This window comes from Carassius carassius, chromosome 46 (genome assembly GCF_963082965.1).
Source record: "Carassius carassius chromosome 46, fCarCar2.1, whole genome shotgun sequence".
NCBI classification, from domain to species: Eukaryota; Metazoa; Chordata; class Actinopteri; order Cypriniformes; family Cyprinidae; genus Carassius; species Carassius carassius.
In genome coordinates this window covers 12487048-12514911 of record NC_081800.1, presented here as the reverse complement: position 1 = coordinate 12514911, position 27864 = coordinate 12487048, and the positions used below count along the sequence as shown (strand labels likewise).

The window sequence follows — 27864 nt, the reverse complement described above, 5'->3', positions numbered from 1 at the left end:
GGATTGACTGAAATAGTTACTCCGTACGTTACTCGGTCCACATCTGATGTGTCTGCTGTAATGTATGAACAGGCCCTGAGTTTAAAGAGCAGCTCTGAAGGGGCGGAACTAAGCGCTGCTGAATGTACCGAGCTCTGCTGACAGCGGCTCTAACGTTACACCGAATGAGCTCCGGTCGACGAGAAACACGCCGACATCGATCATGCAGGAGAATTTGCCTTTCCAGATATCCGAGTAAGTACCAAATGTCTGCAATGGGGGTCTGAGATGTGAGCTGTATCTCTTTCCCCGTTTCTAAACGATTTCCCTGTACATCCAGTCCATCTTCCGTGACGCTTGCTACACGGCTAACGTTAACTAGCCGACGGGGGAAAGATTTGACATTAAATTAGTTGACTTAAATTTAATAGGAAATGCATTCTTGGCCAGCAAGAACCGTCAGTTATAAAGGGCTTGTTGTTAATTTGCTCTCTTGCTATGGTGTTTCTCATGACTTATATGCGTGCAGAAATTCATTGCATTCAATCGAAAATAAAACATAAAGGTGTGTTTAATTTTACTTACGTGCCCAAATAATGTATGCTAACGTTAGCTTTATGCAGACCGATAAAATATTACGACATTATAAAATAATCTAGGTCCAGAGTTTCACTTCAGGGTGACATTTTGAGAGCTTCGAGCTATGCTTGTGATCAGCGGCAATGTTTGGCTGATAATTACGGATTTTGTCCTTTATATGTCCATTTTCTCGGACATCAGTGATTCTGTGTGATCTGTTCTCTGAAGGTTTGAAAAGTCTCGCTCTAAATACAGAAGTGACTGCTGCTTGTTTCCGCTTGGCCTGTGCTATGGGCCTGTGAACGAGCCTTTATTACGTAATGGTTGGGTAGACAGCGAGAGCGTCGTTTATGTGATCTCCTATCACACACAGAGAGAGAGAGTGAGAGAGGGAGAGGGGAGGTCTGCTTTAAACACAAATATCCAGCACTGGCTCGTTTATTCCTCATACAGTATTGCCTTTGATCTGCCGCAGTTTCCATTTGGTATTGTGGCCTAATCTATAACTAACATTCACCTAAACCCACTGGAGTTGTTTGCTTGGTTGTCTTAATCTACGAGAGGAGTATGCAGACTGTGTTATGGTAAGATGAATGCTCTTTTACTCTCCGTGTTGTCATTATCTTAAACGTTTACAGTAAGCACGATAACGTGTGATAAAGTAGAAAAATGTTGACGATAGACTTCGTTTTAGGTAATTGCTAACTAGTTTGTCGATAAAAGATTTGGCTCGGTCTAAATGTATGGCTGTATATTAGCCACTACTGTATGTAGACTTTATTTTAAAAGAGAAAAAAGTTGTTTCTTGACAATCCTAACATAAAACAGTGAATAGCTTTGTGGTCGTCTAGGATGTAATGTTATTCATGCACGCGGGGACTCTGTGTGGGAATGTGCGCAGTGCTGTGCGCGAGCGGACATTGTGTTTGTAAACACACCGCGTGTCTCCTTTAAATAGAATCTTAAATAGTTCACTCTTGGAAGTCTGTGCTGATCAATCCAGCGACAGCAATCAGTAAGTGCGACCACATCATGTCATATACATTACATTACATATACAGTAACGTTACATGTGGAAGAAAGGATGTGGCGAGAATATGCGTCATATTCGGATAGAGGGTCATTTGTCATGAGTCATTAGTTAAGTAGCAAAATATGCTATTTTAGTATTTTATTTATTATATTTTTTCCCACGACAAACAGAGAAGCTTCTGGAATGTTCATGTGGCCTCGTTGTCAGCACGTGTTTGGCTCATCCAGTGTTTCCTCAGAACTCTCGCGCTTTTCCCAGGAGCGTCAACGCTCGCGCTCGCGATGTGAAATGAATAGACGAAATCAGCAAAAAATTCTCACTTAATCCATGTATCTAATAATAAAGTTGTTTAAAAATCTCTTTACTTGTGAGATCTATCTATCTATCTATCTATCTATCTATCTATCTATCTATCTATCTATAGTATCCAAACATTCATCCATTTATAGTCTCAAAATGATTCTCTTGTCTTTATCAGACGTTGTAATTCCTAAACATGGTATAGATTTGATCTGTAATAAAACATTTATGTAATTTTAAGTTAATGTATTAATTCCAGTCTATTTTGTTTGTTTAGCAGAGCTTTTACAAATACATTAAGATTATTATTATTTTTTTTTAAAAATTATACATGAGTTGTCAAAACATTTTAATGTTTTGAAGCACTTTTGTATCTTTTGTCTGTGACTCTTGAGACTGGTTCTTCTGGCCCCACAATCAAGGTCCGTTATATATTTGTTGAAATGAGGGAATCATAATTCTGGCCACGCTGGCTGTTCTTCCCCAATGCTGTTTAAAATTCACTCATGTCAAGGTCAGTGTACATTTAGCCATGTCTTGGATAAGGTGAGAGAGGTTATTGTCCATGTTTTTCATTTGGAGGCAGGTGATGAGAGGCTACCATCTGTTCCTTTGCTCAAGCCTCTACATTAAGTAAGAGGGCTTTAGAGGGTGTAAAAAACAGTTTATCTTCAGTGCCCCTTAACCTCTTCCAAAGTTTCACCCTGACCTCCTCCTCTCCCTGTTTGTGAAAATGATTGCGTATTTGCGGATCAATTCATTGCACTGTTGTCTTACCACAGGGTATGAGCCATTGCACCATCCCTGAGCGTCGGCAGAAGCCTGAGAAGGACGCAAGGGTGTGCACTGTGTTATAAGAACGAGCAAGTGGATATTCAGACATCAGAGAACGACGAGCAACAACGTGAATTATGTCTTACTATAACAGAGAACTGGTGGTATTTTTTATTAAATATAAACTCTCGCAGAGGAACTACCCCTACAACCACATTGAATTTACAGAAGACACAAATCGGACTGATGCTGCGGAAGGGAATGATGATGAGGGGGCAGCAGGAACGACAACCCTCGTTAATGGCTCCCTGAACGGAACAAGTACTGGTTCCACTGGAACCCCACCAATGTCCCCCGCTTCAACCCCCCAGCATCAGACGAACGGGACTGGGGGTCTGGACGCTGTAAAGGAGGCGCTTCGTGATTCTGCCAACGAGTTTGAGCTGCGTTATTCCCAAGCCTTCAATGACCTGTCCTCGCAGCTCCACATCACGCCTGCCACAGCGTACCAGAGCTTCGAGAGCGTGATGGATGAGGTGTTCCGTGACGGCGTCAACTGGGGCCGCATCGTGGGACTGTTTGCCTTTGGAGGGGCTCTGTGTGTTGAGTGCGTGGAGAAGGAGATGAGCCCACTAGTGGGAAGCATCGCGGAATGGATGTCCGTCTACCTAGACAACAAAATTCAGCCCTGGATCCAGAGCCAAGGAGGATGGGTGAGTAGAAAGTTACTTGTATTTTTCTCCTACCCTGTTAGCTTTCTTCATTTTGATCACAAGCAGCCTCTATATATGTAATCTGTTTAGGTTTATGGTCTCAAATTATTTCCATCTTACATTTTTCTGTTTGATCAGAAGATATCTGTTAATTGGATTTAAATCACTCTTGGCCAACCTTGATGTAAAAAGAGTATGTTTAAAGGACTCGACAAAGGAATAGTTTCCCAAAAATGAAAATTGTCATCATATACTCACCCACATGTCGTTCCAAACCTGTATGAGTTGCTTTCTTATGTTGAACATAGAATATATTTTGAAGATTGCTGGTAATCAAATAGTTGGTGGTTGCCATTGACTTTCATAGAAGGGAAAAAATACTATGGAAGTCAATGGTAACCACCAACTGTTTGATTAGGAGCAGTTTAGAGCTGCAACTAACGATTATTTTTTCTGTCGACTAATCTAACGATTATTTTTTTCGATTAGTAGACTACTCTGATTATTTTGATGATTATGATTAGCTAATGAATCCTTTGGATAACTTTACAAAAAAAATATAAGTACAACTTCTAATATAATATTTTCAACCAATTTGGTTGAAGTTTTTACAGTATACAAAAATAAATCGGCAAAGAAAATGATTTTACTATGGTAAATATGAGTTTATGATAGCGTTTATAATTAAACCACAGTAGCCACAAATTTACAGTTGTCTGAGACGTCATGAAATGTTCTTTAGCATCACGAACCATAAAATGTAGTCAGGGTTCTGCTATGGTTTAGCATGGTTTCCAGAGATCTGGAGCTGATTCGGGGTAGCTCGGTGGTTTGTGACTGTTGTCTCGTGGCGCGCTGTCTTTTAAGGGGCCGTTCACATATTCACAAGTTCGTTATTTCCATTGTAAGTGCGCTCAAAATGGAAGCGACGCGGTCGCATCGAGTTAAAAACATCTAAACTTTTCAGAATGCCACAAGCACACCGTGGGTCATGTGACAAGAGCTAACCAATCAGCTTCATCCTTTCCCGTAACAACGTTGAAAGCTCAGCTAAGATGAGGGAACAGCTGATCATAGCTGTATATGGATTGCCATTTTGAAATAAATTTAGTAGCAGAGCTACTGCAAGCGATTTTTAGTGCTGCAAATCCATTTATCCTTTGCTGAAATTTCCGTGTCTTCATGGAGAGAGCACATCATGGTTGCTTAGCAACGGCAGATGCCCCAGGGGCGAAACTGCCCGAGCGCTTTGGAAAGAAGGAGAAAGCGGCGCGACTTTCCATGCGTTTTTAGGCGTGATATGTGAACGCCCCTAACGCGTGTTCGAAACCCACGCCAACACAGACTTTTTTTATTTTATCCTTACTTCAGCCGCTACGGGTGATCATACCAATACCTTGTAACTTGTTTACAAGAATATCAGAATCATGCAATGAGCAAGTCTGCGTTTATTAGACACTTAATAATATCACATCAGTTTGTACTTTTAGAATCGCTGAATCTGCTGCGGTCGTTCCATCACATCTGCAGCAGAGACCTGAACCAGGAAGTTGAATAACCAGATCACACGGTAACCAGTTAAACCGTAACACCGGAGAGCGCCAGGATTTTTTCCTCTGAGGTGCTCGTGCATCGCATTTGTGCTGTCATGGTACACCATATCGGTTTTGCAAAGGAAACAAAGGGCCATTTTATTTGGCCTCTGTTTAAAGTATTCCCATACTTTTGAGAACAGTGGTCTCTGTTTTTGTGATAGAATGCAACTTTCCCCATTCCCAGTATGCCATTACGTGAGATGTAAACAGTGTGACGCGTAATCGATGACTTCGACGCGTCGTTGCAGCACTAGAGCAGTTGGGGTTTCAGTGCCTTGCTCAAGGGTCTCAGCTAGGGCTGAAACGATTCCTCGAGTAACTCGATTACAAAAAATTCCTCTGCCTCGAAGCCTCTTTTAATTTATTTTAAATCTCACGTCAGGTTCTTTCACAATGATTTTTTTAATGTGACACAACGGTCACCCACAAAGCGGAAGGAGACACAAGTGCTGCGTCCAACATCGCATACTGCAAGGAGTCAGCAGTGTTTTGATTTGAGGGCGCGGGCAAACGTAAAGAGTACGTCAAATGTAAAGGTACGTCAACCCGTCAAAATAAAAGTCTGGTTAAAGACTATTGTTCAGCTGAATGCTTAAATGCACTTAAGTGCACTTAAATGCACTTAATTCATCTGTCAACTTTCTTGTCATTGTTCACAGTACAAGTACAGACAGAGAAACAATGGGTAATAATTAAATGTTTATTTTTGATGTATGCATTGCATTCTATGCATTTAAAAAATAAAAAAAATGTTTTTTCTAAAAAAGGAAACTTAGTTGTTCATTTTAAGAGACCTGTGATGGTCACGGAGGTTACCGCACGTTCAGCATGGACGTTAATACGCACAAACACACAGCGAGACTGTTTGGTGATACAAGAGTTTATTATAATTATTGATCAGAGAGTGAATAAAATACCTGCAACCCTCAGGCCACACTCTCCAGTGCAGAAACGAACACAGACTACCTTCCGTTACAAAGACATTCACATTTATACTGGGGGCCAGCACCGTTACCACATGTGGAGGGACAAACTCACAGAAAACACTTTACACATGTTCCCTTAAATATACTGAGTCTGAAAGAAACATATTGGCATGATGTTCTACTTAATAAATCTACTTTGATGTTATTAATTCGTTCACATTAAACAGGAAATAACAGCAATAACTCGGCCACGTTGCCCCTGAAACCCCCACGCTCAATTAATACATGGTAGATTCCCACCCTAAGCGGAACCAATAATTCCTGCCATTGTTTCTTACTAGGACTCTAAAAATTACGGGACAAACGCTACACAGGAACAATACACATAGTTTACAGGTATTTCATTCACTCTCTGATCAATAATTACAATAAACTCTTGTATCTCCAAACAGTCTCTGTGTGTGTTTGTGCGTATGTGTGCGTATTAACGTCCTTGTTGAATGTGCAAACCCTCCGTGACCGTCACAAGACCCAGGAGTCTTATTTTCTCTTGCATAATTAATATTGTACTTTAATTAAGCAAAAACACATTTTATCCGATTACTCGATTAATCGATGGAATTTTTGGTAGAATACTCGATTACTAAAATATTCGATAGCTACAGCCCTAGTCTCAGCTCAGTCGTGGTATTGAAGATGGAGAGAGTGCTGTTTATTCACTCCCACCACGACTATTCCTGCTGGACCTGAGACTTGAACCCATGACCTTCGGCTTCGGGGTACAAGGCCGACTCTATCCATTAGGCCACGACTGCCCCAACGCTGACACCTTATAGTGCACATTTATCTAGGTTAAATGTTTAAACTAACTAAACTGATATCTTTAAAAAAATGTATATCTGTAGAGTTTAGTCATAATTAAAACATTGTATGAGATTGTCTCATATCATGCTCATAAGTTTATTCATAGTGCCTTAGTATCTGATAACACCAATCAGTAAAAGAATAAAAATAGCACTACAAAAGATCTCCATGATTAGCCTGTTTTTGCACTTCCTGTTTGTCCTGCTTGAGAATTTCTGTCCAATAAATGGATGACCTTAGCACATGTGTAGTTTTTTTTTACAATTTCTAGTTCACTTGCAAAAAGGGCTGTGTGAAAGCTAACTGCACCAAACAAAAAAAAATCTACATTGTATTTGGTCCGGACCAAAGCAAGTGAACTAGTGGACTTTTCCTGGTGTGAATACACCCTTAGTTTTGAAGATTAAGTCCTATCGGTTTGGAACAACATGAGGATTCGAAAATGACAGAAATTTTTATTTTTGGGTGATCTATCCCATTAAGATTTTTTTTTTAGATTCAAATATTTTGTTAAGCTTTTAAAAGACTGTAATAGTCCAGGAAAAATGGATGTTATCAATGAAAGAGTTTGTTTTGCATGGCCAAACCAGCTGGCTCCCTTGGGTCCAGACGGGGGCTGTTTTTAGCGCCTACTCTCTTTTGGGCCTGGGTGGGGATGCTGTAACTCTGTGGAGGGGAAAGGAATGGTAGATAAGATAGCAGAGCCACAGCCACTGGTTAGCTGATTATTGATTTCAATTGATTATTGATCAAAGAATGGAGCAGAGTCATTAGCATGTGGGAGACGAGCACAAATGGTTGAGAATCGAGGGGAATGCACTGACTGTTATTTTGTTGTTGTTTGTTTGTTTGTTTCTGTCATTGTTTTCCTTTCATCATTGACTTTTTGGTTTCACTTTTTCACTGTGTTATTTTCCCTCGGTCCACTGTCCAGTGATGAAAGGTGGCATGAGTAAAGTCATGTGAAAACCCTTTGTGATGGTTATTCTTTATGTTGGTTTTACGAGTGGAAGGTAATGGAGGGGTCCTGGCCAACTCTGCTTTTTCTCTTTGTGTCAGGGCTGCGATCTGATTGGCTGGGTAGTGCGGGTGAGATATGGAAGTGGATTGTAAAGGTCATTTTTAACAAGGCTGGTTTATTGGATGTTGTAGAGAGCAGATTCTGATTGACAGACTGGTTTTGTTAATGTTGTTTTTGTGTAGTTTAGATGCTCATTTTCATTTGTCAATGTGTCACTTGAAAAATCTTTTTTGTTGTTTTGTTTTTCTTCCCTTGACGTTCCTTTTTGTTGTCATGTTGTGATGTCTTGATTGCACAAAGAATCCGCAACTGTGTAGAAAGTAAAAGCCAACACAAAATTCAAGTCATTTTATCTATAAATTTGGATCTTGAATAGGGCTGCACGATATTGGGAAAAAATTACATTGCGATATTTTATTTTTCTGCGATTTATATATTGCGATATGAAATCTAATCAAATTTTTTCTTACAAACAAAAATGGGGTGAGCACACTTACATTATCATTTTAAATGATTTAAACATCGACACCATCGTGTCAATTGGTTAATATGCGCGAGGGAGAGAGAGCAAGACAGCGCTCGTGTTGTTTGAAGACGGTGAGTGTGCGGCCGGGGCTCGCTCGCTCTCTCTCTCTCTCTCTCTCTAATGCTCTCTCGCGCATGCGCGCTCTCTCTCTCTCTGCCCTGTCAAAACTTTCACTCTATGATGGTTAAGCTGTGCAATTAATCCACGAATAACATTCGTCAAGGGCCAGGGAGCAGCTGGCCCGTACAGTTAATGAATAACAGATCAACTATGACAGCCTACATCGCACATCCTGCGATGTGACTATCGTGGATTCGTACATGGCGATATCGATGCTTAAACGTCACATCGTGCAGCCCTAATCTTGAATCTCTCAGCGTGTGATCTTAGGGATGAGAACACAACAGTCACAACAAACAATCTTTAAATGTTAAATGTGCAATTACAAATATTCGGATAAACGGAAAGTTCCAGCCTTGAATTACTACAGCTTTTGACTAATTAAATTCAGTCAGTATTTCATCATCATATTTAATTTTAAGGAATGAAATTGAATCAAATTTTTCTGTCTACAAAAATATACTTTCAATCAATTAAACCCAATAATTAAACATTATTAATTTTAACATTTTAATATTTTCTAACGTATTTTCTAAACTGACTTTGAAACTTAGATTTTTGTACTTTAAAAACATTAATGCATTAATCTTGCATATTCATCAACAGTATGCTTTAAAAAAAACATTTGTTTTGTTTTTCTATGCCATCATGGTCAAAATAATAAAATATAAAAGTTTGTTAAAGAGATTAACAGTTGGCTACAATCTTTTTGGGAAAATTAACCAGCTTTCCAGCGCTGAAGAGAACTCAAGGAGCGGAAAGGCCTGCGATCGAATGCCGAGGTTGCTTTATTTCTTCTCGATAGTTGAGTAACATTCGTTTTAACTAATATATTCTGGCTTTTGCTTGAAGATGCTCATGTGTCATGTTCGCTTTTTTGTTCATCTGCTATAGTATTGTCATTCCCTTTAGCTATGATAAAGACGCATTCATTTCAAAACCCTATAAGCCTGGAGCATCTAAACCTCCTCCTCTGTCTGTTTCAAGCGTCAGCTCCCAAAGTGTGTCCGAAAAGCTGGGTTGCATACGTATGTGGGGGCTGAGTTATCAAAATAGTTTTCGTGGCCTTGCGCACAGCAATGTGACGTGACGTGAGCTCCTATGCTGTTATTCACGTTTCATACTTTTAATTTAGTCCATCCGATATATACCGTCATATCGCCCAGCCCTAATTATGCTTAGTTTGAAGAGTTGAATGGCACTACAATGGGCTTATGAATGAATTCTTGAGGTTTCACATCCTGTTGCAAACAGCTGAAGTTTTTGACTCATCTTGAGCAGAAATTGTAGGAGTGTGCGCTTCGTGTCACTTCCTCAATGGGAAAAGAAAATGAGGTCTTCATGTCTGACATTCAAAAGGCAGATGTGCATGTGTTATATGAATGTAGGCCACCTTTCTGCAGACTCCCACTCAACCCTCTTCATCTCTATCGCATTCCTCATCAATTTCAGTCTGAACTTAAGCAGCAGTTGTCTTTAGGATGCTCTGTCTCAGTCAGGCCAGTGTAATTCGTCTGAGCGCAGTGGCAGCAGGATGCACAAATAAAAGAACACATGCGTGCTCTATTTCGCGGTCGAACTCTCTCTAGTGATTATTTTCAACACAGTTTGGTTCTCATGATATTTATCAATCTCAGTTTCTGCATTGTAGTGAGATTTAAAAGCACAAACCAAAGGGTGACGGCAGTGTTGTTCTATGCAATGGGACGTCCCCTTGCTGTAGGTAGAAGCTGGGAATGCCCATTTCAAGTTTCACTCTCACTCACACACTTCTCGCATATTCAGGATTATTTTGTGCATACTTGTTTTCCCCCTCCCACACAGCCACAGTTACAACCACCTTTATGTATCGTTCTCTTTGACTACGCAGAGTTACGCATATGTTGGCAGCTGTATGATGCAGGTGTATTGCAGTACCTGCATGTCAGGCTGTTATTCTCTTTCCTGCTCTGGGGAGATCTGCTGTGATACAGTAATAATGCCCAGAGGTGCGGTCACATCAGGTCTTTTTCCTTGTGCATGATTACAATGATTTTGTGAGTGGCAGAAAATATTGGTTGGACAGAAATTTGGAATTGAGATAAAAGGAAAAAAGGTGACTGATACAGACATGAAGTCACATGGATGAGAATTGTTAAAAATCAAATTATTTCAGGTCCCATTGTTTCCTTGGACTACTAATCAAACACGTGTATAACCATACACATACAGTTAAAAGCTGTATGTGTTTGATTCACTAAAAGGAACCAACTCAGTCTAACATTATTGTTATTTGTTATATAACAAATATAATGATATAATGATTTTTACTATTAAAAATCATTAATCATTAATTAACTTTTTGCATCTAGAGGAGAACACATGGGTGTGTCATTCAGTTCTAGTATTTTTGAAAAAATGTTTTCCCTCTCAATAGAGAGACTGGGAAAAGAAATGACTGATGTTAATGAGTCTCCACTACAGGAGTCCCTTGCCTGAGGGGGTTGGGGGTATTGCCAATTAGGCTTGAATTATATGTGAATGTGCTCAGGGTAACTGCCTTTGTTCATATAGGCTAGTACAGGATAAATTATTTGCAGTTGATGAGAGTTGGAGGGCAAAATAACAATACAGTGAGTACATAGTGCATACTTTTTCACTCTTATTACACCTGCTTTGTTCATTATTACTCTTTAAGTGTGTGTGTATTATAGTAGTCCCTCCTGAAACCCTCATTAGTGTCCAGCGAGGTTCCTTCACTATCACTCTGCTCCTAACTAGAACAGTGACATAAACACAGCCAATCATTAATTACATACTTCACACACACACACACACACACACACACATCCTAGTACTGATATTCTCATGCATGCTGATAAACAAAGGTCCGCCTTTAGCACGTTTTAATCACTGTCACCACAACAGAGGTCTTTGTGTGACGTATAGCTGTTACAGAGAGTTTCATCAAACATATACGCATGCAAATACAAACACACACATACCGTATACACACACACTCGCTCGTCAAATTTTTTATCATGTTTGCACAAGGAACACCCACGGGACCACCCCCTACTCCCCATCCTCCATCACTTTTACTTTCTATCCCGCCTCCATCTCATGTCCTTCCTTCATTCGTTTCTTTCTTATGGTCTATCTCCCCCGCCTTTCCCTCGGTCTCATGTGGGCAGACGTGTTGCAGATCAGACATGCAACAACATGCCCGCGTCACTGCTGTTAGTGTCCCTGTTCACCCCTTCATTCTGTCTCGTTCCTTCTGCGTTTATCTGTCCATCCATCACACCTCCACCTTACTGGTCATCTCTGTTGATTTGGCAGGTGTGATGACCATGCGTGTTTGCGACCCTCCTCCCGCAATAATTTGTCAAGCTCCGATACATCAGCACTGCCCGCTCTGCGCCTGTGTCGCATGACACAGTATACGTCTGCTTTTGTGCTCCTGGTCAATTGTGTCTATGTTTGGATTGCACATGTCGCATTTTAAATTAAATTTGTGCATTATTGTTCCATTTCATGCGTGTTTACAGGCACACGCCTCACATTTGCGCAATTATTTCAAGGTATAGCGCATGCTGAGCATGTGATTACCTTAAACAAAGGAGTTGCGGGTGCACACACACATGCACACCTGCACTGTCCAGGTGTGGAGCTTGGCTGTAAACACACCGTGACAGTAGCAGTGGAAATGCTGATCCAGATGTGATGTTATCCTCCATAGACACTGAAACCGACCTCATCGTCAGTTCGTGCTTAAGATATTGTTTATTTGTTGCTGTTGCCAGTGGCGCTGCACATTGCTATTCTTAAGGTTGTAGTTCACTCCTGACTTTGAGTTCATCACCAAAATTTGAATTGTTCTCTTTTTAGGAGAGAGTAACAAGGCAACTTCATTTTTGGACCATGTCATGCACTTGCCTTTATGTGTGCTTGGTTTGTGTGTGGCTGACTGAGTAAAAATGGCAGCAAACAGATGTGATTCAGTCTTGTTCCAGCAGCCTTGTCACCAGCGAGTGAGAGACAAAGAGGGGGAAGAGAGATAGAGAAAAGAACTGCCACGATGGTAGTGCACTCCTCTTATGTCACAGGCGGGGGGAGACAGGGTTCTGGCCTCACCTTCAAGGAAGGTTGGGCTGATCCATTCTGCCAGGGTCACGGGGGGGTTGGGGGTGGAGATGGAGCATCCCAAACATGAAAGAGGGCAGAATTGTAGTCCATGTAGTTAGCGGTAGAGGATGAAAATGTAGAATTTTTACATCTTTTAAATGGTTTGTTCACCCAAAAATACAAATGTTGTCGTTTACTTGCTCTAAAACCATGTGACTTTATTCCATGAAACAAAATAATTTTTTCATTATGACCACCAATCAAGAGCAGCATCAAAATTCAAATTACAGAATTTAACTTTTTTTTTTTGTGTGTCTGTTAGCAGTGTTGTCGCTAGTTTCTCTCACCTAAGTGTTTTGAATACACCTAGTGTATTCCCACACACATTATTCTGTTGTGATTAGAGGTCGACCGATATATCGGACCTATATTTGTCATTTTTTTATATATATCGGCATCGGCCGATATCCGTGTTTAGTAGCGCCGATTTTATTCAGGCACGTCGGCGGGCAGCCACGTGTTATTGGTGCATGGAAAGTGCTGCTGTGAAGGACCCCAAGCCAAAACTTTTGGAAGATTCAACAACAGTCCTGGGAGATAAAGGTAGTCAGAGAATTTCACTCTGTAAATGGGGTGGAGAAGTTGGCAGCTCTAACAAACACTGCAGCGTGACGTTACCAAAGTAAACCGTCTCTGACGTTACTCCGCCCCGCTTCCAGACAGCAGCGTGCTCGGAGAGACAGCTGTCCTGGAGCTGCCTAGAACGGTGAATGACATTTGTTCGGAAGCATGGTTTGATGCAGACAATAACCAGTTTTTCATCCAACTCATTTGTATTTAGGGATGTCAATATTCGATAATTTCCATGATCGATCGTCGTTTAAATTAACGATCAATTAATAACCTTAATGCTGCAAAATGCGTTTGCAGTGGTATTATTATTATGTGCAAAAGCCAATTTGAAAAAAAGCTTTCTCACCCGAATTAAAGGGGTTTTAGTCTGAATAAAATGCTAGTAGCAGGACTGTAAAATGAATAGATGTGATTATGATCATTTGATAAAATGAAGAGAGCGCGCCATACGTTGGAGATCATTTTACTTTGTTGACTGTTTCCCGTCAAGGAGACCGCTGAATGCGCCTCTTTAAATGGTTTCGTGGTGCTCGTTGTTGTATTTTAAAACGCAACTGCAACGTTTTCAAATGACACTATAGTAGTGGTGCAATGGATCATCATTGATCCGTGATCCGTTCTTAGGTTCTGCACACGCGTGACCTGCGGATTGATTTATGAAAAAAAAAAAATGTTGAGCATGTTCAGTCCACACTCAGTGGTCATGGCGAGCGGAGGAACGGAGGAGCTTGAACGCCCCGCGCATTTTGGCTTCCCTGTCAGATATAATGAAGGAAAGAGGTTAGAGTGAAAAGATTGTGCCAGATCTTTATGAACAGGAGAAGAAAAAAGTTGTGGATGAACTATCCTGAGCATCCTCTGTTGCGCTCACGACAGACGGGTGGACGTCCAGGGGGACGGAGAGCTCTGTGACGATAACTGCTCACTTCATCACAGCACACTGGAAGATGAGAAGTCCGGCTATTATGTTAAAAAGAAGATATTATGCCATGTGCACTTTAAGTTGATTTCATATATTTTAATTTAATAATTTAATGTTAATAAAAAAACAACAAAACGTATGTTTATTTGTCTTGGCCTTTTTTTTTTTTTTTTTTTTTTTTTTTTTTTGCTGATCCGAAAAATGATCCGATCCATACGAGGACGTGCGAGCACGGATTTGACTAGATGTATTTGGAGGTTCTTGCTCGCGTCTCGTTCTGCACATATTCAAATGTTTCCATATTCGCAATGTATCTGAATGTTTAACTATAATATATATATATTTTTTTTTATGTAAACTAGATGGAAAAGATCATCCTCTTCACATGAGCAAAAACGTCCTTGGCATAACAGCAGAGAGGACCGATATACTACGGTCTATTTAAACTGACCAGTGTTATCTTTAAAATGTTTGGTTGACTGTACTTTATTTTAATAATGAACAGACTGCGATGTAAGTTTGAAATTAGAATGCACTTTAGATGTTCTGTGTCATTTATACCAAACACAAATGTTGCTGGTTGCTAGTGTGTTTGCAGCACCACTGTTATTTTATATATATATATATATATATATATATATATATATATATATATATATATATATATATATATATATATATATATATATATATATATATATATATACACATTATTTTTTATAATTTTCAGTTTAATTGATTTCTATTTCTTAAATCATATTTATTTAAATGTATATTTAAGTTTACATTTATGTTCCAACAAACTTGAAAAATTCTACTTGATAAATGCTATATATATATATATATATATATTACTTGTTTTATATATTTAATACTTGGTCAGTTTATTGATTTGTTTGGTTAACTTTGGGTACATTTTTTATTTTAATACCGTGCAGTGCACAAAATTAAGATTTGAGAGCTGGTTCAAGTCAGTGCTCAATAAATGATGACAAGTTTAGAAATGTTGTGCATCCACTTATTATTAGTGTGACATTTTAGCATGCAAATGAAGGGGAAAACTTCAAGATATCGGCCCAAAAAAATCGGTAGCACATATCGGCCATCGGCTGACCCTGACCTCTAAACATCGGCATCGGCTATAGAAAAACCCATATCGGTCGATCTCTAGTTGTGATCTTGCGATGATGCCAATATTTTTGTATACATGTGTGACGTTCAACTCGAGTGGATTTAGCTTCTTAGCTGAAGCTCCTCTTAGCTAATTAAAAATTTCCACACTCACAATCTGCTCTGTGTGTTGGTCAGTGGTGTGGAAGAGCGACCTGCACCTTTAAGCCCGGTTCTTCTAATGCACTTTAGCCAGGATTAGCCAGCATCATCGAACCGCACTGCAATTAGCCTCTAATAACACAAATAACGGCCCACTGAAAGGACCCGCTAACCTTTTAGCGGCTCTGTTGCCATTCCACAGAGCATAAACTACATTAAACTTCTTAATCTGACAGAATTATGACTTTTGTGTGAAAACAAATGTGCTTTGTTTCCATAAAGGGTCATCTGCGCTTTACTTTTGCTCCTAACCTGCTGTGATGAACATCATCCTCTAGCTATGCAGAGCACGGGGGGAGTTTTTTTTTTTTTTTTTTTTTATCATCTTGGTGTGCTCTTGTTTGCGTTTATATAGATATGTTTATACTTTTTTAAGACATGAAGAGATGGAGTCATCCAAGACCTGAGCTCAGCACAGTATTTCCAGAGATGACAGTCTCCAGTAGGACTGTGAGAAGCTCAGTCTGAGTGATACCTGTCTGAGACCATATTAGGAGTCAGATCGAGATCAGATTCTAGCCTGTGCCGCTCTGGACATAACATGACTGTTTCTCTGCTTCGACTGAACTGGCTTATGGTGGAAAATCAGGTCATGAGCAATTTCCCCCCTCTCTCTCTTTCTCACTCATTATTCATCCTGTATGTTTTATATTATGTCCATCCCTTTCCCTGGTTTCAGTAAAGCTCCTCTCTTTCTATCCAGCTTTCTCTCATTCCTGTATAGCTTCTAGTTGAAATCATATTATGGAGAAAAAAATCTGATGCCCCATCAGTAGGATTAGAATCAGCTGTGAATAAAGGCTTTGACCATGAAGTCGCATGGATTTGAAGAGACTGATGAAATGTGTTCATATCCTCTCTGATTGTCATCAGTCATGTATGTGACCTGTGCTGGCAAAATGAGCCACAATGAGCAATTTTTCAAAAATAAGTTATTTTCATAAAATGACTGAGCTACACCTGTTTAAAGTCAGCAAAATCAATTTTGAGAAAAATCCAGTTAAAGTTTTCTGGAGGTTCCAAAGCAAAATCACCTGCAATGGATCTTTTCCTCCAGTTCTTTTCTTAATAATAATTACTATATTAATAGTCACAATTTAGCTATTTTTTTTATCCTTGTTATTATAAATGAGAACCAGTGCAAAAACAAACCGTAGAACAAATATGAGGGGGGTAAAAAGCAAAAAAAAAAAAATTAAACGTAAAAATCCCTTGAGTGTGTTCATTACAAATAACCGGATTACTGAAACTACAAAAGCAGTTCAATCAAGAGCAGCGAGTGATTCAGTCTTTTATTTTATAATTAGATTAACATTGAGGCAGCCTATATTAAGACCTACTGTAAATGCACAGATCTAATCTAATTTTACACAACTGATGTTTTCCCCAACAGTTTCCCAAACGTTCACTTAAAACAACAGATTATGTTTCCGTGAAGACTTATACTTTGTGTATATGTGTATATTTTTCGCACACTTTAGATGACAGTCAGCACGAGAAATTAGTTTAGAAAAGGTACTCCTCTCAGAAGACGCACAAATAAAGATCATTTTAGATGTTTAACTACAATTTGAAGCATTGGGATCGCTAGAAGAGGTCTTAATGAACACATTTTTGTGACAATCTCAAATTTGACTAAAATCTGATTAAAAAAAAAATAAATAAATTTTTCGTGTAGCTCAAAATTAGCCAGTGTGCATTCTGACTCATTTTGTCAGCACGCAAGGATCATATATTGTTAGGAGTTTCGATCTGGGTTCCACCTTGTTCTCCTCCTCAGAAATCTATTTTCTGCTCCACTAACGTCATCAAATGGAATTTCAAAAATGTTTCAAACAGGATTTATGAACTCTCCTTCTACTGCCAGTGGTTGACAGATTGGTTGAACATTAGTTGTTTTGAGTTGGTTAAGCTACCACAGTGTCTACTTTTTTTGTGAAATCTTCCAACAAAAGGGATTGACCAACACATAGTTCATTCCATTTTTGAGCATGACTATATCTTAGCATCACACAATTCTTGTACTTGCATGCATGCCCTGTTTTAACACCATCCAATATGCATAAGTCCTACAGTCTGTTTCTTGACAAATATCCCCAGAGGCTATGTCTGCCTGTAAGAGCAGGTTTAGGTCAGAGGCTGGTAAATCTGGCTGCATGTGTGTCGAAGCACATACATGAATGTTTTGGCCTGTATATATACATATGGATGTATGCAGTCTGTGTGTGTCCAAACTCATTGGGATTTGGCTGACAGAATGAGAGCTGATGGTGATGTCTCCCTGGTGAAATACAGAACAGATTGGAGTCTGAGCCCCACTCTACTGACTCATTAATCTTCTCTTTAATTCATTTACGGTACGCACAAACATGGCCACATTGCCAGGCAAGCACAAAGGACACCTCCCACAGACAGATCCTCCAGATATGTGACCTAAAATAAAATATGGAGGTGTGCTGCTTGGATTACTTTACATGCTGTGATCTGATTTGATTTTCTGTGGTCTAAATTGTGGCTAAGGGTTTAGTGGAGTCTGTTTTGTTGTTCTAATTGTCAGCTAAATTTGAGGTGTTTTGTTTCAGGTGTCCTCACCTCTCACTAAACAATAACATAATGAAACACTTAGGATGTTTCAGGGCACAGACTGACATAATTGGGAAAATTGGATGTAGGACATTAGTTAATAAACTGAGAACAGGTAGTGTGATTGAAACAACCAAGTTGCTGGAAAAAAATCATCTGTCCAAGCCAGTGTTGCTGTGGTTTCAGGGTGACTGTACTTTCTGTGTTTGGGAAACTGTTGTTTGGTTTTGATCAAGGGTGCTGCTTCCTGTATTTGGATTACTGAACAAATGTTGAACAGTTCAAGAACCCTTTCTTGGTGTCTGTTTTGCCAGAGTATAAGTGTTTGATATTATAAAATCTGATATTAAAGTATTAGTATTATTGTTCATTCATTGGTCAATATTATTTATTTTGCTTTATTTTCAGCATTTTTACATTTTAGATTATCTTTGCTATCATCCAGTTCATAAAAACGTTTATGCACTGGATGATTTAATATCACTTTTAAATGTAACCTTTAGGAAAATTGTCAAACAGTACATTATAATATGATGCCTAAAATCACATGTGACATTTAAAACATAGAATTTAGATTATAGTGATACATTTTTCATTTATTCAGACAAAATAATATAGAATTGTAATATCAGCCATAACACAAAAATTATTACTTTATTGTATCAGCCAACGTTTTAAAATTGGTGGATCCCTATTTAGAACTTGATCTTTTGGGCTAAAAATGTTAAGCTCCGGGTCATTTGAACGAAATTAGGCAGTTTGTGAATGGTTGTCTGTCTATAAACTCTTTTTAGAATTGCATTGTTTCACACTCTACATCAAGGCAACACAAATCAGGATTGTGAATTGAATTAAAAGGGGTGATAGCATCCTTTCAGAATAACAAGTGTGAAAAAATGTATCTTAACCCAGGAATAAAAATGGTTTTAATGAGATTTAATTTACATATTCCATAGGAAGCTGGCAAAGGAGGTGAATCAGAACACTGCTTTAACTTTGAACCACTAAACCCACTGGTCATAAACCAGACAGAGATACTTGCTCTCTATAAAAATTGAGAGAATGTCTAGAAAAATGTTTGCCTGGCCTGTTGGTGCATGCTGATGTCATTGACATCTAAAATTGTAAATCCCAAGCTGACATCAGAAACCCATTTGCTGTGAAGCATGTGTCTTCACAGCATCACCCTCTTAGAGTAGGTGAGATCACATTGTTGACCTGAACTAAAGAGAAGATGACCATCAGTTTGGTCAGAGATCAAGTAACTGTGGCAAACACGGTCTTTGACCTTGTTGATGTTTATTTTTACCCTGAAAATGTTGCAATGGTAATTTCACCTTCTGTAAAAATTGACATCCTGTTCATTTTGCAACATTTGTGTAATTCTCAAATGGCCATGGCTGTCACGTATCCTGCCTTGTGATAGTTTAACTGGGTTTGTTTTGCTTCAGTATTCTTTTTTTTACTTATTTTCTCAATTCCTCACTCTCTCCACCATCCCTTCAGTCGTGGACTGGAAATGTCTGGTTTCAGCTCGAAGTCTGAATGACTCAGCAGAGATTGAGTGAGAAACAGAAAGTCCTTTTCTTGATGACACACATTTGGAATTGAAAAGCACATTTCATATCAGCTGATTTCCACAATGAGAGTGTCCAGCATTCCTCAGCGATCGTGAGGAAATCCTGTCCTTCCGGCCTCTCTGCAGTTGTTTTGCTCAGTGCTGGTGTGTGGGCTTCATGGCAGAAATGAGTCCCACTGGTTTCCTCTTGTCTCACCAGTTAAGCTCGGTGCATTTTAAAGAGGCCAGACGGTATCTCAGAGCTTTGTTCTAGGAAAACCTCTTTAACATTACAGGTTGGTGTCTCATCTGAACTTGGCAGCTTTGTTTGGTTTCTGGCCTCAGGCTGTAGATATCCAGGATGAGCTCTTTCAGTGGTGCTTACTAGGAATCATTATTACGATTGCCTATGGTTATGGATTTGAAAAAACCCATAACCATAAGGATTAAACTGTGTAACTTGACCTGCGTTGTTTATGCTTTGGACATCAGTAGGGTTGGATATAGTTTAAATGTTATCTATTCCAATGAGGCCATGGGAGAAGAGTTGTGAATGGCAGTGAAGCACCATAACTGACATATATAGGTCACATTACAATGATAACATCACAAATGTATTATGTCCAGATTACATTCATGCTATATAGAATAGGGATGTCCCGATCAGGTTTTTTTGTCCTCGAGTCCTAGTCCGAGTCATTTGATTTTGAGTATCTGCCGATACCGAGTCCCGATCCGATACTTCTATAATACATAAAAAAAAGAATAAAGAAGAGCGAAAAAACAGATCCAGGATGTTCAATAAATTACATTTTGAAATATATTCAAATATAAAACAGCTATTTTAAATAGGCTAGTAAAAATATTTCAAAATCTTACTGTTTTGCTGTACTTTGGATCAAATAAATGCAGGCTTGGTTAATAGAAGGGACTTCTTAAAAAAAAAAAAAAAACCTTAACAAGCTTACTGTTCAAAAACTTCTGACTGGTAGTATAGGCAACTTTATTTTTTCTCTAATTTCTAGCTTTTAATTGGCTTAGAAATCTATAAATGCTGGACAATAACAAATAATAATGATTTGTTTACATACTATAAACACTGTTTATCACATAATAATGCAGAATAGTTTCTATACTGTAATAAATACTATGTCAATCAGCACTGCATTGTTCATACTTTATTTATCACCTGCTGGAGATGACTTGAAGAACAATTTATTGTCGTGATCGTATATTAACGTCTTCGTGTTTGCATAAGTTTCTGTTTTCCTGTGCGCACCACAGCATAGCTGGACGCTTTTGTCCATATTAGGAATTTCCTGATATCAGTGCGAGAGCGTGCTCCGGCTTCGAGTATGAATGAAACACACACTGCATGAGAGTTTAGCGCTCTGTGATGTTCATCTCGCTGTATCCGGAGTCCGAATGAAATATCAGGTCATGCGCAAACTATCATGTCTCTTTGAGTTTGAATCTATATTTATTCACACCAGCTATTGAAAACAAAGTGATGTCATGCCGCATGCGTCGCTGTTTCTGTGTGGAGTCAAAAGGGTCTAACTCTGTGCCACCGCATAACAAAAGATGTGTTAAAAATTAATGAGAATATATATATATATATATATATATATATATATCCGAGTCCTGATCGGGAGGTAACGTCCGATTCCGATCGAGTCTGAAACCACGCGATCGGGCCCGATTTCCAATCACGTGATCGGATCTGGACATCCCTAATATAAAACATACTACTTATTCAAAAGAAATACCTAATCAAGAGTATGCGATTTTCATGTGCAGCTCAATGTAGAGGCTTTCAATTAAAAACTTTTTATATATATATACATATATATATATATATATATAATCTACTCTATAACATGCGTCCTTGTTAACTGGACCAACCTGCTAAATAGATTTTTAGTGTGATGTGAGCTAAAGATGCAGAAGTTAGAAACACGTAATTTAAATGTCGGTCAAAACTAAATTTTTTGGAGATTTCACAAATAGAGACTATTATAAAATTGTTTGGAGACTATTCCAAAATAGTCAATAAGCAACCATATAGAACACCCTAGCATGGAGGCTAGCATGGGTATTCTCTTGAGGATATGTACAAATCTAGTTATTCTCATTGTTTCTCAAAGGATTCTCAATCAAACAAGAAAAGGCTGAAACAAAAGTATTTATAAGAAAGGCCACCCATCCTTCACTAACTTCTACACAGACACAGCAGTGTTTTGTAATCAGTACAGAAGTGACCATGCTGTGCTTTGAATGAAACGTGTTAATAAGTGTGTGCATTATCAATCATCTGGCTGAAAACAGAACAAGCTGTTCCAGAAAACAAGTGTCTGGCTTCACAAACGCCATGGCAAGGGCTAAGAGGTCAGGATGGTGTAACAGTGGAGAAACCCAGTTCTCTGACTCAACTGAACCAAACGGAACTCTCTGTACGAAACTCTCATAATCTCCCAAACACACACACACACACACACACACACACACACACACACACTCTTTCATGAACAAATTGCTCCTCTTCTAACAGGAAGAGGCCGGACTTGATGTAATACACTGATGTCAACAGAGTATCTCAGTAGCTGTATTGTTACTGTAGTAACATACTGGTGATGATGACTTTGTGTTTTTGCGGTCTAATCATCCATGCCAGCTTTTATACCCCTCTAGTACCTCTCCTTCACAGTGTTCCTTTCAGGAACAGAATCGGCCCCTTTCTTGGCCTCTATTTGGGTAACTAACAGAACACAGGCACCTTGCACCTGGTTTCACTCTCTCCTGTAGGGCCTGGTTTGTATGTGCTCTTTGTTAAGACAGGGCTATGGAACACGCCTGGCAGTCACCGCTGCCTAGCAGCCAGTATCTCTTGGGAGTGTTCACACAACCTCAGCGTTGTTTGGAGCCAATAAAAATCAGGTTTTCCTGACAGATTGTGTTTGTACAAATGTTTTCTTACTCTGTCTCACCTAGTGGATCAGTGTGAGTTTGGGAGTGGATATTTTAAGGTGTTTCTGCAAGATATACAAAGAGTCACATTGGTAAATGAACTGTTTAAAAAAATTTGTCATAAATGCTGTCATGATGGTCAGGCATATTAACTGTGTTGTCAGACACATGTCAGGGCATGTGCTGTACCTGGCTTGGTGGGCTTGGGATTATTAAACCCCTACATTGTGTTAAAGGGTTAGTTCACCCAAAAATTAGAATTTTGTCATCAGTTACTCGTCCTCATGTCATTCCAAACCCATAAGACTTTAGATCATTTTCAAGAAACAAAGATAACCTGAGAGATTCGTCACTCCATTGAAAGTCTAAACATCTGAAACGTTCTTGCTTCAAAAAATTCATAAAGATTGTAAAAGGAATCGAATCCATATCTGTATGAATCACACATAAAAAAAAAAAAAAGTTTGAGCCTCCATTTACCATATTCAGTATGCTCCATGTATGTGTACTAATCGATGTCTATATATAGTAAAAGTTGAAAGATATTTTGAATTAATGGACTTTGACGGAGTGCGTAGATGTCCGTGGACACTTCTGATGATGAAAATTGCATCACAAGGACGGTGTGGAGGCTCAAGGCAAGCATCACTATTACTTATTCTTGGAGATTTAAACAAAACCATGCGATGTTTCAGCTGATAACAAGTTCATTAAAGCATATTGTGCATGAGACAGAAATTTTGCTTACTCACTCCAGCATGAAAGATGTCAGCTCAAAAGGTTAAGCCACACCTCCATATCTGCCCCTCCTGGATCCACCCGTCACATGTACTGCCTGCGCCTGTACTTTATTGCACATACCCTATACCACATAAAGCACTGTAGGAGGAGTGCTGTTTTTGCACCATAATCTTACTGCCAAGAAGCATGCCTTAACATGTCTTAGATTTATGACTTGGACCGTAATCAAAGAGACAAATTCCTGTCATACCAGTTTACATTGTTCACACAGTGTTCTCGCAGTTGCACATACTGATACTCACTAATGTGTGTGTGCATTAGGCTTGGTTCTGCTGTCAGATCATTCTGTTAGCATTCCTGCAGGGGTTACTCATGTACCTGTTAATGCATGATGAACAATTCCACTGCTGTCTACCTGCATTGACTGTGGCACACCCTCTCTGTTCCCCATTCATGATGAGGTCAGTGTGGTTCATGTTTAAACTACCTAAGTTTGACAAAGGCGTACTTGAGGAAGTGCTTGAGAGAAATTATATTTACTCTTCAAGTCACTGTACATTGACATGGTAGATTATTTGTATTCTCGATTATTCTTATAGGATTGTAAACGTTTTGTAGGATGCACATTAGCATGTTGGATTTGTTTTTTTTTCTTTTAAGTGGAATTTTGCTCTTTGAGCATGACTGTCATACTGCTGTTGCTTATAATTTGATTAAGGGGTTGTTTGACTAGAACTTTTTTTCACTGTTTATATTACAGATATGATTCAAACATTAAATTGTGCTGTTTGTATGCTGTTATTTTTCTAAGCAATCAGACCAGAATAAAAAAGAAAAACATATTGAAAGAGGAGTCTTTATGTTAAGACAGTGTATATATATATATATATATTAGTTTTAAAGAAAAAATTAATGACTAAATTGTAAGAGCAGTCTAAAACTTTTATGCAATTGGCTCCAGAATCCAGAGACCATAATAACATAAAGACTTGAATGTGGGATCTTTTGACTTAGGTCAGTGAGCAACCACACTGAAAACTTTAGAAACCACTTAGATAGGCTGTTCAGTATGGTTGCTAGGCCTTTGCTATCACCTTTTGATTAAAAAAACAAAAAAAAAAAAACAATTGTATTATTATTATAAAAGTTGTTGTTGCTGCAGATGTTTATCATAGATTTGTGTTTATATAAGGGGTTTTTGTGAGTGTTTTAGGGTATCTGTGTCAGCTGCAAGTGAAAGTGAGGTGAGGTCTTGACTTGTGATGTCATGTGCTGCGTCACTGTTTGTGATAACCCCTCTGCTCTGGAACTGCAGGTCTGTTATCAGCCTCCGCCACTCCCATCACCCCTCCCTCACACTGACGAAATCAATTCCTATGAATTTCGTCTTGTTCAAATGTAAATCTCTTTGCTTTTTTACTTAATTGCATACATATATGTGACAGACATCTCCTTAACTACACCTGTCACATATCAAAACACACTCCACCTGTTTGACTGTCTCTTACTGCCTTCTCCTCATCCAACTCTTTCAGCCTCTTTGTCAGTAAAAAAAAAGTACCTGTCATTACATTGGAAAGCTCCACCCCAGATTATATAACCAAGGCTTGTGTGATGCAGTCATTTTCCATAGGTCAGTTGTATTTAAATTGTTCTTCCATCAGACACCCATATGACCTCTCCTAGCTGCTCCCAGTTTGTATTATTGCACATAATATTTTTAGTGCATTGATCATGTACAATCAGTTTCTATGAAAAAGAAAATAATGTAGTTGCTATCATTAGAGTATGAAGAGCATTAATATGCAGAAATATGGTCACAAAGTAATAGAGCTGTGGTCTAGTGGTTATCACACATTCTCAGATTTACTGAACCACTATACATATGAAACTTATTTGCAGAGTTTGAGTCAAGCCTGTGTTATACCCCAATCCCTTTTCCTCTTCTTACCATCATTTCTTTTGCACTCATGATGGATTTTAATTAGCAGTAGCTGATAATTGGTTAATATATTTATTCTGCTTGGCCATACACAAAGTTTGCTCTGAAAGCTTTTTTAAAGTGTATATGTATATACATATGTGTGTGTGTGTGTGTGTGTGTGTGTATATATATATATATATATATATATATATATATATATATATATATATATATATATATATATATATATATATATATATATATAATTTATTTATATTTCACATTTTTATTTGTATAGTAGTATCACAGACTTAAAATATCAGTATTATATATATATATATATATATATATATATATATAATACTGATATTTTAAGTCTGTGATACTACTATACATTTTGCATTTTAATTTGTTTAGTAGTATCACATAGCCTTAAAAATATATCTGTATTATACCAGTCATCAGCCACCTGCCGCTCTTTTATTAAAAAAATAAAAATAAAAAATACACGCCAAGTTAGTCAAACACACTGCTACGTGCTGTGTCATCGCCAGTTTTGTTTCATCGTAAAGACGAAGACTGATAAATGAGTGATAAGTGTTGTGACAGTTGCATGTATTGAATACATTGGATGGTTTCATCTAGTCCTCCACATTCTTCCCATATTTTCAAGCTTGCGTAGATAACTAGGGCAAAGGGAAAGACTGGAGAATGACATCAGTCTTCTTGAGAAGAAAACAAGGGTGGGTTTCTGATGTGTGTGTGTTTGTAATCCACTATGTGCACTGAATATTTTCGGACCGAATATTTAAGACCTCTGACAAAAATGCAGTGCAATTGAAACATATTGTATTGAGACTGAATCCGAAGATCCTACTGAGAAAATGTTGAGAGGAAAAAAAAATTTGTCTTCACAGAAATTGTCAGGGTGATATGAACACATGTACATTTGAGACATATTTGCTTTTTACTACAGTGTCCCGATTGAGTTATTTCACCCCTGTCTGCAGTTGGTGTGCTCTACTATTGTGTGTGTTCCATGAAGAAACGGGTTACTGTATAAAACCTGAAATCCACTTTCAGCTTTTCAGATAAAATTGGGCTTGCTACAGAATCCTGAGAAAGGGGGTTAGTGAAGTCTTTGATAGAGGCATGGTAAATCTCGCCCCCTGGTGGTCATCGTATGAACACATTATTGTGCACACAAACTAGTCACAGGAAGGGCGGGATTATCGGAAGGCCTGGGGGAGGGGCACTGAAGGAGTTCAATGGTTGGCTGAAATGAGCTTGTGTGTTATTGGATAGTTGAGCATAGTAATATTTTCCTCCTCTGTGAATAGCTTGTAACAATATTTGGTACAGAGCTTGAATGTTACCTTTGCTGTACTACTCATGGGGCTGTGGTAATAGATTGTTGACAAGTAAAAAAATGAAGAAATGTTGCTTTGGCAAAAAAGTGAAATAAATAAATATATATATATATATATATATATATATATATATATATAAATTATTATTAATTTTTTTTTTTTTTTCTAGTTAACTTTTATATACACATGTATGTTTATATGAGTTTTTTTTTTTTTTTGTGCAGGAACGTTTTGCAGAGATCTTTGGAAAAGATGCAGCAGCAGAGAGCAGAAAATCACAAGAAAACTTCAAGAAGTGGTTGCTGGCGGGAATGACCTTGCTCACGGGTGTTGTGGTCGGGTCACTCTTCGCACAGAAACGCCTGTGAGGATCAGGATAACTGAAGATCCAAATACACCCACTGCTTCGTTTAGACCTCCTGCTAACATTAAGGAACTTAAATACATTTGTTTTGGATTTATTTGTTTCCCTTTTATTGCCAAGAAGTTTGATGTTTACATCCCATGTCCCACCATGTACTGTTGACTGAGTGGAGCACATTGCTGATGTGATATCACATGATCCAGACTGCATGAGGGGACTTTGCTTTTAGCGGACTAGGATCAAGCTAAGCCCTGTTTAACGAAACGAGAAAAATGACTAAGAAAAACGCTTGTCCAAACCTTCATTCTTTGTGTCTGTAATTATAATTGTTTTTGTGGTTATAAATAATTATTTTCAGCTTTATCAACAGTCTTGGATACAACTGGCAAGGATACAAAATTTGTATCTTTAAATCTAATTTAAGCTTGTTTGTCATTCTTGAGTTGATGACCCAGTGAGAGAGAAGTAGTTGAATCCGAACTGAATCAGAAGTATTCAGTCATTAAATCAGCACTGACATTTTTTTAAAGAATGTTGTTGCTGTCTGGAGTGCCAGATATCAGCTCAAAACAGAGAGGCGCCTTTTGGGTCGGCACTACATGTGAGTGCCTGCTTCCTCTGTAATCTCTCTACCATTAGAGGAAGGTGTGGAGAACAGGTGAAACGTGTGTGTGTGTGTGTGCGAGTGTGGTTTTCCCCTCAATTATTGTTCTGTTCTTTTTCACATGTAAATTTGATGAGAATTAAATGTGTGTAACTACAGGTTGTGTGGGCAGGTTTGAAAGCATCTAAACTGTCAAAAGGACCAACAGTTATCAGAACTTGTTTTATTGTGAAAGAAAGTTATGTATGTTCATTGCAGTTCATTGATGTTTGATTTATTAAACCTAACTTCAGCTTCAGATGAAACTCTTTATACTTTTTGAGATTGTT

The 27864-nt window shown here is 38.5% G+C and overlaps 1 protein-coding gene across 2 annotated transcripts; it reads left to right on the top strand.

The window, feature by feature from the left end:
- The first annotated feature begins 19 nt into the window (after nt 1-19).
- LOC132129633 (bcl-2-like protein 1) lies at nt 20-27009 on the top strand. 2 transcript variants are annotated; one of them, XM_059541273.1, is made up of 3 exons: nt 20-234; nt 2674-3378; nt 26792-27009. In XM_059541273.1, exons 2-3 carry the CDS (start codon nt 2803-2805, stop codon nt 26933-26935), a joined length of 720 nt encoding a protein of 239 aa, XP_059397256.1. In that variant the 5' UTR covers nt 20-234; nt 2674-2802; the 3' UTR covers nt 26936-27009. The 2 variants fall into 2 exon arrangements, with proteins under 2 accessions (XP_059397256.1, XP_059397257.1); XM_059541274.1 differs by lacking the exon at nt 20-234 and adding an exon at nt 938-1142.
- Nucleotides 27010-27864: the final 855 nt, after the last annotated feature.

Excerpts from the sequence above, each read along its gene's own strand:
- LOC132129633 (XM_059541273.1), top strand. The coding sequence starts at position 2,803 with ATGTCTTACTATAACAGAGAACTGGTGGTATTTTTTATTAAATATAAA. Across the intron at positions 3,379-26,791 it reads TCCAGAGCCAAGGAGGATGG|GAACGTTTTGCAGAGATCTT; the intron begins GTGAGTAGAAAG and ends TTTTTTGTGCAG.